Raw genomic sequence first — 14,009 nt, forward strand, 5'->3', positions numbered from 1 at the left:
TTAACGTGTTTTTTTGTATTGTATAGTATACTGCTGTTTATTGTATGCCATAACCTGTTTACGTTGCTGTATGTAACCCCCCACCTCACTGTAATGTCTAAATCTCTACAGGTTTGAATACATCCCCGATTAGACAAACCTGTGTAAGCTGCGACTACTTCTAATTGAATGAGTAAACCACTAACATGAAGCACACTTATTTCTGAAACATTTCTGGGCAAAGACACATACAAATGCGGTAAGCCAACTGAGCAATTTTTTTACGGCGAGCGCCACACATATTCTAAAACAAATGAAAGCAAAGCGAAAATAACTGTCAGAGATGGCTTGGCCATGTTGAGCCGAAATCAACTACGTCAGCCTGTAGCCTTTATCAAAGCTCTTCATTTCAAGCCACCTATTTTTTCATCAAGCGTTAAGTTCCCGACTTGTATGCGCTACCAAAGGCTATGGTACGACGACAATATAATTAGCAGGACAGCGATACAAACGCCATTCAAAGTCACAGTGTGATATGGAGGTTCTGATTTGGCATTTGGGAGATACTCAAAATTATCTATTGTAGCGTTCCTAACTAGAATGGCAGCAGAAATGACATAATATCAGTGAGACGGGTGTCGTCCGCCATTTTGTTTTGTCTTGTCTTGTGTCCCAGACAGTGGCGCGTACACACTATGGGGGATTGGCCAAGAAGCAGGCGGTTTCCCGTAAGGTTAGAAGTATAGAGAAACTAGATTTGAATAGTGGAGCATGGGTATTTTATTGCAACTTCTTCGTCCTCATTTCTCCCCTAGCCCACTTCGTGTTCTTTGATTCGTCCAGCGTAGACCGCTTCAATCTTCTGGACTTCTTTTAATTACACCTCCTGGGGTAATACTTGAATATGTTTTCAATAGAGGCGCACTTCGTTTGACCCGAGGCTCTGTTGTATCAAACGTTCTTCAATATTCCATACTGGGATGGAGTCTTAAACACTTGAAGTGATCCGCAATATTTAAAATTTGAACGTACTGCTCCTTTCCTTACAAGGACATGGTCTCCAGGTTGTATGTCCGGTATCTCGCTACTGCGCCTTTTATCGAAATTTCTCTTCATGCGGCTCTCTAGGTTCTCTAGGAAGCGTAGCTCACGATTTGCAGGAAGTATGGGCGCTGTACCCGAAGTTGAAATATGAGGACTGCAGCATAAACCAGTCGTGTACGATCTGTTGTGATGTTTCATAGCAGCCTCGCGACAGTACTTCCAGCCACCGGCAAAGCCTGGATACATTTTCAGATACTGTTTGACATCTCGTATGGCATGTTCCGCTAGGCGGTTTGTTGCCGGGTGGTAGGGAGAAGAATACTTGATCATTATGCCGTGCTCCTGTGCCCACTTTGATAATTTGGCACTCCGGAAAGCCGGCCCGTTGTCGCAGACGAGCGTCTTAATGTGTTTAAAACGTTTAGCCTTGAGGAGATCTATTACGCTGTTTGCGTCTTCTTTGCCAGCTTTAGCCGCAATCGTCCTTGTGCACTCATCTATGGAGAGCAAAAAAGCTTGCGTTCGCCTGACTCCTTCCCCCTTCTTTTTGAGCTCCGCGAAGTCCAAGTGAATTACTTGGAACGGGACGCTTGAATATTAAGGGTTTGTCATAACATCTGTCGATTGCTTGAATTTAACTATGTTCGCCTGGGAGAGGTGGCATGTGCGGATGTAATGGCTGATGCCGTTTTCATACCCGGCTATGTGAATCTCATGAGCAATTTCTTATATGTGCACCAGAAGCCATCGTGTCCGCCCGATCCAGGATTGTCGTGGTATAGATGAAGAACCCTTGGAATCATAGTTGGTGGTACGTGATACTTTCCATTGATAAACTGGAGCTCTTCTGTACCTTCCCACAGCTTAATATGATTGATTGCCTCTGAATTGTTGTTTGACTCGTGTAAGTAATCTTGATAGTGCGAAGGCGTCAGTGAGGAGTCGGCCAGGACTGTGCGAAAATACGAAATCAAATTGCTGCAGATAGTTCAGGCACTAGCAATGTGGCCTCTTGGCGGGGTCATGCTCAGGAGTTGAGTCAGTGCTTGATGGTCAGTGAAAAATATAAATTTGGAACCTCTCAGATAAGTACGAAAGTATTGCACAGCTTTTAATACGGCCAGAGCTTCCTTTTCTGTGGTAGAGTAATTGATTTCGGCGGATTTCAGGGTATAGCTGTAGTACCCCACAACGTAGTGTTTGGTTTGACCAGCTTGTTTCGAGGGTTTCTGGTATACAATTGCAGCGGTAGCATAATGTGATGCGTCCGTGTTCGACAGAAAAGGCAGAGAAAAATCCTCTATTCGCACGATGGGGTCCAACGATATTAGTTTTACAAGCTCACAATAGACAGCTTCGCACTTCTCGTCCCATTGAAAAGGCCCATCGTTCTTAGTTAAACGTGTGAGGCACCTTGTTCTCAGTGCATAACATTTTATAAACGCCCGGAAGTGTCCTGCTAGGCCATGGAAAACACGCAGGTAGTGCACGTCATAAGGCTTTACCAGCTTGGAGATTCTCTCTACCGATTCCTGTTTAGTGCTTTTAGTGTGTCCATCAAACACCCTACCAAGAAATACTACGTTATCCCGAAAGAACGCACTTTTCTTGAAGTTGACTTTGAGTTGGGCAAGACTGAGCGTGAAGAACTTTTGAAAGGTGACTACGGTGTTTCTCTTTTGTCTTTGAGTAGATGACGATGTCGTCGACGTAAGCATTGCAAATATGCCCAGGTAAGGTTTAAGAATGTCCGTTATAATCTTCTGAAACCCCGCGGGGGAATTTTTTCAACCAAATGGTAGGCGGTTGTACTCAAACAAGTCAAATGGGGTTATAAACGCGGCGCACTTTCTCGCTTCTTCACTTAGTGGAATCTGCCAAAAGCCCTTGCAGAGATCTATTCGTGAAAACAATGACAACTACCAATTTCGTTACTGATGTCATCCACTCTTGGCATTGGTTAAGGTATCAATTCAGTTTGACGATTGATAGCCAGGTAGTCTGTGCAGAGGCGGAATGTCCCGTCTTCTTTTGGTGCAATAGCTATAGGAGAAGCAAATGGGGATACACAAGGCCAGGTGATCCCTGCGTCCAACGTTTCGTGCAACTCCTTTTTTTAGCAACACCTTTTTATCTCTAGACATATTATAGCTGGTTCTACGAACCACTATTTTATCTGCGAGCTCGAAAGGAACGGCATGTCATTTCACTGCTGGAGAGTATCTACCTATGCATGTAAGCTCTGGGTACTTAGCCTTGATGTCTTCGTGGTGAAAGATTAGCCTTGATACATTAGCTTCTTCAGCAGGATATTTTGTTCTTATCGTGTCTTCGGCCATTACATTGTCGTCCCAATAGAGGTTTATCTTAAGTTTTTTCATGTCTGGATGGGACAAAAGAACATCGTAGGGGACATTGGGAATTGCCAATACCTAACTGGTAATAGCCTGTCCTTGAAATTCAATAGCCAGGGTTACCCATTATCTATGCATGGTCACCGACCCATCCTAGGTTTGGACACGCAATGCTCTACTGGCGTGCAGACGACCGGCATCAAGTCGAGTCTTGTTGATAATTTATACCGAAGCTCCACTGTCAACGAGAGCCTTCACTTCATGCCATCTAGCTTAGTGGGGGCATACAATAAGCTTGACGACACCAAATACACTGTCTCACTGAAGTTCTTTTTCTTGGGCTTGTGATCCACGGTAGTCAGATTATGTGGAAGTAGGAAGAAGATTATGTGGAACTGCGGTAATTGGTTCTTCACCATCCTCACAGTCATAATAGACGCATCCCAGGGATTTGTTTATGAAGCTATCTTTACATTCAGATGATGGCAATGACTCTAGATGCTAACTCAGCTTACGAGAATCAAGTTGCTCTGTTCTACCACCTGACTGTCCTCTCAATGTAATTCTTGGCACTGAGGTATGTAGAAAGTTCAGATGGCCATCAAATGTTCTTGGACCTTTGAGCTAGGCATTACTACGGATCTCGATACACAACCCTTGCGCTATCAAAGCTACAACAGCAGGAGACGACAGCTTCGGTGCTGCAGAATACAATAGGTGACACTTCTCAAGACAGTACTCAAGCAGAGAGCCACCTGTATACCAGAAACACAGTGCCGAAATCCCATCTTTCTACTGCGTTGCCTTCAAAAGCCGATAAAAAGCTGCGTTTCCACAGTTCCCAACATGTTGTTCAATAATTCATGAGTTGCACATCATACAATGTTCTGGCTATACCGTCCATATAGCAGCGGATATTCGAAATCTTTGTGTCGTTGGAGTGCCACATATTCTTGTCACAGGCATACTCGAAAAACCGTAGCCTATAGTGCGCGCTTTGTGAATTTCCTTCAAAGACATCTGGTTCAACAATGCCTCGTTCTGATTGCTCTCGATTAAGCGCTTGGACGAAAGTTCTCATTATTTCCTTCTGTTACATAATGTGCCTTTGCAGTTCCATAACAGTCAAGTCCACGCTCACCTTCCCGGCAAGCGTTTCCTCTTTGAGGGTGCCACGTCGTATGGGTTCCAGAACGAGCTCGCTCAGTGTCTGCAGCTGTAGTTTCACTGTCAATGATCCTGTATGCACGAGGGCTCGGCGGCTGATTGCAGCTTGTTCCAGCACCACGTTGATCAACACGGTAGAACTAACTTCGAGAGGTAGGTCCGTCACTGGCCCACCGTGCACTTGTTGTCGGGTGAACACAACAGACTCCGAAGAAGCCTGGTCGACAAAAAACGTCTCGCGCAAGGCTGGTCTTCGAAAACTGTCGGCTGCCCCAGAAAGCAGTGTTCTTAACTAGAACGGCAACAGAAATGTCATACCCTCAGTGAGATGGCTGTCGTCCGCCATTTCCTTCCAACTTCTTCGTCCTCATTTCTCCCCTAGCCATCTTCGTCTTCTTTCAGTCGTCCAGCGCAGACCCCTTCATCTATATATATATATATATATATATATATATTTATACAGGTTGTCCTCGATAATTTTAGCCAAAGGTTAAAAATATGCCAATTCCCTGCAGCTGGACAGAACCAAGGTAATGTTGTTGGCCGTCCCTTGGAGACACTCCGATTATTTTTTTTTCACTCTACCTAACTACTCACTTAGCCAACTTCAAATATATTATAATTATTTGAAAAGTGTGAATGGCAGCTATGTGTAGCTATGACAAAGAAAAGTACCTTGGTTCTGTACAGCTACGTGACAATTGCATATCGTTTAACTCTGGCTCAAATTAGCTGGGACACCCTGTGGTGTATATATATATATATATATATATATATATATATATATATATATATATATATATATATATATATATATATATATATAATATATATATATATATATATATATATATATATATATATATATATATATATATATATATATATATATGTATATATATATGTCGGACTGTCTCCTGTACTTCAAAACTCTAGCTGCCTATTGCAGTAGCGTTCAAGTGTTCACAATCTCACGGCTGAACATTTGTGCTTGGTCGTCTCTATACGATCAATGTGCGAAATACGTGTCGATGCAAGAGGAAATGCGACACGTATCTTGCTCGTAACCGAAATCGGACGTACACCTGATAAGACTCCGACAGGTTTTTCCTCTTTACCCACTTGATGTTGGCTTAAATAGCTGTGCCGGTACATGTGTAGCCGATCATGGTCAAGCGGGCGCAAACAAGGGCAAAGCGAGGAATACAAAACACAAGCGCTTACTTCCACCTGATCGTGTATTCACATAATTGCGTCATATGAACACTTTCCTTCATTACTTGAAAACACTGAAATGCCGGCGTCTGGTTGCTATGCTCAAAAACTTTCTTTGGACGACAGAAAAACAGAAGGATTGCTGCCGCACGACACACCCGTCTCTGTAATGCAATCTGCTTCAATTATCTCTCTAACATGGTGGCTCTTATTTTTGGTTTACACGGATTCTTGTTCTTTATTCCACAGTCAACACAATGTACAGAAAGATTCTTATCGAGGTAATTCCCCACCTTCCTCCTGCGTTCTAGAAGTATTTAATTCAGACACCTTCCAGTCTGACCGATATAGCTGGAACCACACGGTAAGTGTCAGCTGGAAGTGAGCCCTTGAGCCCTTGTGTTATCTACTCCTCATATTGTCCTTGTTTGAGCGCGCTTGACCGTGATCTGCTGTGTGTAAACAGCTATCCCTGAATGTCGGTGCTCTTGAGCGACATACGTGTGCCGGAACTAATGCCCTGCACACATTTCTATCTCTCGGTAGGGTGACGCAGGTGGGCCGTTGACGATCTGGGAAGGAAATGGCCAAAGATACGTGCAAGTCGGTGTAGCGTCATTCGGCGCAAAGACGGGTGGATGCTCTAATCAGGAAAGCCCGAATGTGTTCACGCGCGTGTCACACTTCGTGCCCTGGATCCGCAAGATGGTACAGGAAGAATGGTGAACCTCGCAGGATGGAGTGCAGTAGTGACTACAAATAAGGATGCGATGCGGAATTTCGTGATACGTGTCTTGACGCCTCGTGTATTCAGAAAACTTAAATAAACGTGACTGCAGTGATCAAAGGCGGCTTGAAATTTTCTTGCGCAGAAGAGTTCTTTTTTGGTGTTTCCACGTGTGTGTGAGGTCGCAAGAGATTGTCATGTTTTAGTTGCTAACATCTCCTATCACGATTTCTCTCTGATATATAGCCTGAATCATTTCTCGGTTGTACAGAAAAAGTTCGCACACAACAATTACTAAGCCAATGGCATACCATACTAGAGGCACTTTTATGCAAACAAGTATTGGCAGCTGCATGCGCTGCAATACTCATATAAAAGCTCCGTAACGTATCTGACCATTGTTCTTGTACAGAATATTACAAATTCATAAAATTCGTATAAGTAGTGTACTACGAAGGACGCCAAACATTATTTACGGAAATAATTAGCAGTGTAATCGACTGGTCGAGTCGACGGCATACAGTCTGTTAAGGTGAGATTATTAGTAAACAAAAGCAGGCCACTGACCACAGTCAAAACAATATGAAGTTTTGGAATCCCTTTGTGTGTCTTTTCTCAATATAAATGCCAGCTAGCAGCAGATTTTAAGAAGCACGCTTTAGCTCGGCTTCAAAACCGGTGCCGCCTATTCATGTATCTGAAAAGAGTGCAAGTGTTCTTATGCAACAACGACATAAGAAATTTATTGAATTTGAGGCGGAAAAGTAAATTGTAATGACGGAACGAAGTCGAAGTTCGATTTAGGGTCGAAAATTATTTAGATAAAGCACCGAAAATCAGTATGTTTCAAAACAATAAAAGCTCAAAGTTTGCAAGTCCGTAGTTTTCCCCAAAAATATTTATTTATTTATTTATTGACACTGTCGATTCCATCAGGGATCATAACAGGAAGGGCATATATAGTTATCTTGCAATGTAACAATATTAATTAGGGCAATATTAAGATTATACATAATAGACATGCAATTGCAGAGGCAAACAATACAGTAGGCAGAAAAATAACGCAATACATTGTGATAATGTTACGAAAAAAATCAAGAGGTATTCAAAAAGGGAGAAAATTTAGAAAGGCGAACAAAATGGTAGGCATAAATTACAGAATAACACATAGCTTTAAATTTAAGAATAACAAGGGGTAATGAGGTAGTCTGTCAAATAACAGTGGTGGTAAGCAATAATTACAACAGGAAAAGAAGTAAACAATTTCCATAAATGAACAATAGTACTCAGTAATGGCAAGTAAGACAAGTTATGAAAGTGGGGCATACACAAGAGGTAGTAACCCATAAGATAAGTTTAAGGCGTCGCTAAAGAAATTGTGATTATGTACACAATATAATGAAATAAAATGGCACAAAAATAAATGGTGACACAGGTACGCCATAATTGTGAAGCACGTAATTCATTTTCGGCTAATGTCAAAAAGTAGTTAACAATGGGCTGTCTGTTATACTAGGGTCTAGGTTATTCCACTGACGTGTCATGAAAGGGAAAAAACGAATGCTTATGGCTTTCCGTATGAAATGGTTGTTCGCTTACTGATAGTGAATATTTATGTCGGGTGAGTCGTGTTTGTGCTGAACATAGGCATTTCGAACTGTCTATTTTCAATTGATTATGAATAAGTTGATACATAATTTTTAATCGTGCAAGCTCGGCTCGATTTTGTAAGGTCAGTAAACCGGCCTGTTTTAGCAATTCTGTGGGTGAGCCTGTTAACCTATGTTTGTTTTAAATATATCTTAGTGCCTTCCTTTGCATTGCTTCTAGTTTGTTAACGAGTTCTTTGGTGAAAGGAAACCAAACTACGTTAGTATACTCTAATACAAATCTGACAAATGTGTTATATGCTAGTAGTTTTGTGTTTGGGGGTGCTAGTCTAAGACGTCTGTTTAGGAAAAACAAAATTTTTTTTGTGCGGCCGAGGTAACGTTGTTAACATGGAGCTCCCACCTGTAATCGCGTGTTAATGTTAAGCCAAGATAATTGTACTCCTTCACTTTGTTAAGTGCGGCGTTATATATAGTGTAGTTAAATTCTGATGCGAGCTTCTTTTTCTTAATTGATAAAATAGCTTATTTTTTATTATTTTAAGTCATTTGCCATTCGTTACACCATTTGTGTACAAGTTACAAAACGTCGTTCAAGGCCACATGTGCATTATAAGAATTGATTACCTGATACAGAACACAATCGTCAGCAAAAAGTGTAACATTGATTGGAATATTAGAAGGCAGATCATTAATGTATATGAGAAGTAAAACTGGAGCCAGAACACTTCCTTGTGGAACTCTGGATCTTACGCTAGATTTACTGGAATATTGCTGGTTAACTTCTACAAACTGGGTGCGGTTGGTAAGGTAGTCTTTGATCCAGTTCAGAATGGGGCCCTTTCCCAAGGTAAGTTCGAGTTTATATAATAATTTCTAATGTGTTACGTGATCGAAGGCTTTTGAAAAATCTGGAAAGATTAGATCAATTTGTTTCTGTAGGTCAATACTTAACGATACAACGTGGACAAGCTCAATTAGTTGTGTGACTGTGGAAACTCCTTTGCGAAAACCATGCTTACAATCTGTTAGTATTTCTTCCGGTTCTAGGTGTTTGGTTATGTGCTTTAAGATAATGTATTCTAGTAGTTTACGGACAGTGCATGTTAGTGAGATTGGCCTGTAGTTAGCAGGTTCTGTTTTACTTCCCGATTGATTAATTGGTTTTACTTTAGCTCTTTTCCAATCCTTCGCACTTCTGTAACTTCCATCAGTTAGCAACTTCATTTGCCTTAGAATTTCTATTTTAATATACAGCTTAAGGTTAATCTTTTACAATATTTACGTGGACTCTAGAAAAGTCCTACTCGCATATTAATGCTAAGTTCACAGGGATGAATAGAGACATCAATTTTTAGCATTTAGGATATATTATTACTACCAGTGTACATCATCATCATCATCATCATCAGCCTGGTTACGCCCACTGCAGGGCAAAGGCCTCTCCCATACTTCTCCAACTGCCCCGGTCATGTGCTAATTGTGGCCATGTTGACCCTCCAAACTTCCTAATCTCATCTGCCCACCTAACTTTCTGTCGCCCCCTGCTACGCTTCCCTTCCCTCGGAATCCAGTCCGTAACCCTTAATGACCATCGGTTATCTTCCCTCCTCATTACATGTCCTGCCCATGCCCATTTCTTTTTCTTGATTTCAACTAAGATGTCATTAACGCGCGTTTGTTCCCTCACCCAATCTGCTCTTTTCTTATCCCTTAATGTTACACCTATCATTCTTCTTTCCATAGCCCGTTGCGTCGTCCTCAATTTAAGTAGAACCCTTTTCGTAAGCCTCCAGGTTTCTGCCCCGTACGTGAGTACTGGTAAGACACAGCTGTTATAAACTTTTCTCTTGAGGGATAATGGCAACCTGCTGTTCATGATCTCAGAATGCCTGCCGAACGCACCCCAGCCCATTCTTATTCTTCTGATTATTTCACTCTCATGATCCGGATCAGCAGTCACTACCTGTCCTAAGTAGATGTATTCCCTTACCACTTCCAGTGCCTCGCTACCTATTGTAAACTGCTGTTCCCTTCCGAGACTGTTAAACATTACTTTAGTTTTCTGCAGATTAATTTTTAGTCCCACCCTTCTGCTCTGCCTCTCCAGGTCAGTGAGCATGCATTGCAGTTGGTCCCCTGAGTTACTAAGCAAGGCAATATCATCAGCGAAGCGCAAGTTACTAAGGTATTCTCCATTTACTCTTATCCCCAATTCTTCCCAATCCAGGTCTCTGAATACCTCCTGTAAACATGCTGTGAATAGCATTGGAGAGATCGTATCTCCCTGCCTGACGCCTTTCTTTATAGGGATTTTGTTGCTTTCTTTATGGAGGACTACAGTGGCTGTGGAGCCGCTATAGATATCTTTCAGTATTTTTACGTACGGCTCGTCTACACCCTGATTCCGCAATGCCTCCATGACTGCTGAGGTTTCGACTGAATCAAACGCTTTCTCATAATCAATGAAAGCTACATATAGTGGTTGGTTATATTCCGCACATTTCTCTATCACCTGATTGATAGTGTGAATATGATCTATTGTTGAGTAGCCTTTACGGAATCCTGCCTGGTCCTTTGGTTGACGGAAGTCTAAGGTGTTCCTGATTCTATTTGCGATTACCTTAGTAAATACTTTGTAGGCAACGGACAGTAAGCTGATCGGTCTATAATTTTTCAAGTCTTTGGCGTCCCCTTTCTTATGGATTAGGATTATGTTAGCGTTCTTCCAAGATTCCGGTACGCTCGAGGTCATGAGGCATTGTGTATACAGGGTGGCCAGTTTTTCTAGAACAATCTGCCCACCGTCCTTCAACAAATCTGCTGTTACCTGATCCTCCCCAGCTGCCTTCCCCCTTTGCATAGCTCCCAAGGCTTTCCTTACTTCTTCCGGCGTTACTTGTGGGATTTCGAATTCCTCTAGACTATTCTCTCTGCTATTATCATCGTGGGTTCCACTCGTACTGTATAAATCTCTATAGAACTCCTCAGCCACCTGAACTATCTCATCCATATTAGTAATGATATTGCCGGCTTTGTCTCTTAACGCATACATCTGATTCTTGCCAATTCCTAGTTTCTTCTTCTCTGCTTTTAGGCTTCCTCCGTTCCTGAGAGCTTGTTCAATTCTATCCATATTATACTTCCTTATGTCAGCTGTCTTACGCTTGTTGATTAACTTCGAAAGTTCTGCCAGTTCTATTCTGGCTGTAGGGTTAGAGGCTTTCATACATTGGCGTTTCTTGATCAGATCTTTCGTCTCCTGCGACAGCTTACTGGTATCCTGTCTAACAGAGTTACCGCCGACTTCTATTGCACATTCCTTAATGATGCCCACAAGATTGTCGTGCATTGCTTCAACACTAATTTCCTCTTCCTGAGTTAAAGCCGAATACCTGTTCTGTAGCTTGATCTGGAAGTCCTCTATTTTCCCTCTTACCGCTAACTCATTGATCGGCTTCTTATGTACCAGTTTCTTCCGTTCCCTCCTCAAGTCTAGGCTAATTCGAGTTCTTACCATCCTGTGGTCACTGCAGCGCACCTTACCGAGCACGTCCACATCTTGTATGATGCCAGGGTTAGCGCAGAGTATGAGGTCTATTTCATTTCTAGTCTCGCCGTTCGGGCTCCTCCACGTCCACTTTCGGCTATCCCGCTTGCGGAAGAAGGTATTCATTATCCGCATATTATTCTGTTCCGCAAACTCTACTAGTAACTCTCCCCTGCTATTCCTAGTGCCTATGCCGTATTCCCCCACTGCCTTGTCTCCAGCCTGCTTCTTGCCTACTTTGGCATTGAAATCGCCCATCAGTATAGTGTATTTTGTTTTCACTGTACCCATCGCCGATTCCACGTCTTCATAGAAGCTTTCGACTTCCTGGTCATCATGACTGGATGTAGGGGCGTGGACCTGTACAACCTTCATTTTGTACCTCTTATTAAGTTTCAGAACAAGACATGCCACCCTCTCGTTAATGCTATAGAATTCCTGTATGTTACCAGCTATATTCTTATTAATCAGGAATCCGACTCCTAGTTCTCGTCTCTCCTCTAAGCCCCGGTAGCACAGGACGTGCCCGCTTCTGAGCACTGTATATGCTTCTTTTGGCCTCCTAACTTCACTGAGCCCTATTATATCCCATTTACTGCCCTCTAATTCTTCCAGTAGCACTGCTAGACTCGCCTCACTAGATAACGTCCTAGCGTTAAACGTTGCCAGGTTCATATTCCAATGGCGGCCTGTCCGGAGCCAGGGATTCTTAGCACCCTCTGCAGCGTCGCAGGTCTGACCGCCGCCGTGGTCAGTTGCTTCGCAGCTGCTGGGGACTGAGGGCCGGGGTTTGATTGGTGTGTTCATATAGGAGGTTGTGGCCAAGTACTGCACCAGGGTGGCCAATCCTGCTCTGGTGAGGGAGTGCGTTACCGGTTCTGGTCACCGGGATCAGGCCACACTCCAGGCCTGTTTACGCAATTTTATCAACACGCGGATTTTTTTTTTTTTTTTTTTAATCCGGTGGAAAATTGCGCGGCACCGGGATTCGAACCACGGACCTCTTGCACGCGAGGCGGGTGTTCTACCTCTACGCCACCGCTGCACTCCCAGTGTACATAGTGCGACATAATAATAATTTCTGGGTTACATATTTATAAACATGAGAGTTATTTTTCTCAAAATGTTGTGATTTTTGACAGAAATCGAAATTTTGTTTATGAAGCACTGGCAACGTACCTTACAAAACAGATTGGGCAAGAGCTTCAATGACTACGGTGCCTTGGCGCCGATAGGTTGCATTGTAATGTTTCAGGTGTTGAGCGGAATCGAGGTTCCCTTTGGTGTGCACCATGGTAGCTCCATATGAACCACACTAGCAATATATATATATATATATATATATATATATATATATATATATATATATATATATATATATATATGTATATATGTCCGAGCAGACAGGGGTTTAACCGAGGGGCCCAACTTATATTAGCCATATCATAAAAAAACCAACAAAGGCTGACACCAAGAACAACACAGGGGAAAATACCTGTGTTTACTAAACGAAATAAAGCAGCGATAAACTAATGGAACTGAAAGTGGATGAAAAAAAAAAACAATTCACCGACGTGGGGACGATCCCACAACCTTCGAATTTCGCGTGCGATGCTCTACCAATTGATCTACAGCGGCGCCATTTCCCCATCCACTTTTCTGGGTACTTTCTCAGGGTTTCCTAGTAGAACCCTGGGAGTGTTAGCCAGCGCCACCACTCACAGACCTTGGTGGCCGATGTGAAACATCCTTTCTGCCGAGAGCGTCACGAGAACGTGATCTTTTTGGCTGAAGGCAACCGGTCAATAAACCCACACATGCTACGTGAAGGCATCAATGTTGCCGGATTCGAGACCATCCTTATGTAATAAACGAAAACAAAACGCGTTAACCAAGGATCCCTATTTTTGCAAGTCATGTGATAAGAAGCCAACAAACACTTACACCAAGGACATCATAGTGGAAATTACTTTTGTTTAATAAACGTAATAAAGAAACGTTAAATGAATGGAAATGAAAGTGGATAAAAAACAACTTGCCGCAGGTTGGGAACGATCCCACGACCTTCGCATCAAGTTCTCGTGACGCCTGCGGCAGAAAGGATGTTCCACATCCATCGCCAAGGTATGTGAGTGGTGGTGTTGGCTAACACTCCCATAGGAAACATAAATATCCGAGAAAGTGGGCAGGGAAACGGCGCCGTGGTAGCTAAATTGGTAGAGCATCGCACGCGAATTGTGGGATCGTTCCCCACCTCCGGCACGTTGTTTTTTCATCCACTCTTGTTTCCATTATTTATCTATCCTTTCGTTTATTAAGCCCGAATTAAGCCCGAATTATGGCGGAGGCGGACAAAGTACGTC

General features: G+C 42.7%; 1 protein-coding gene across 1 annotated transcript in view; it reads left to right on the forward strand.

Annotated features, from left to right (window-relative positions):
- LOC129388279 (chymotrypsin-like elastase family member 2A) overlaps positions 1 to 6,606 on the forward strand; it is a 45,391-nt gene extending 38,785 nt beyond the window's left edge. Inside the window, exon 8 of the mRNA XM_055078422.2 lies at positions 6,306 to 6,606. Coding sequence (XP_054934397.2) covers positions 6,306 to 6,485 — 180 coding nt within the window. The 3' untranslated portion in view covers positions 6,486 to 6,606. The remainder of the gene's footprint in view (positions 1 to 6,305) is intronic.
- Positions 6,607 to 14,009: the final 7,403 nt, after the last annotated feature.

This window comes from Dermacentor andersoni, chromosome 10 (assembly GCF_023375885.2).
Source record: "Dermacentor andersoni chromosome 10, qqDerAnde1_hic_scaffold, whole genome shotgun sequence".
Classification (NCBI taxonomy): Eukaryota; Metazoa; Arthropoda; class Arachnida; order Ixodida; family Ixodidae; genus Dermacentor; species Dermacentor andersoni.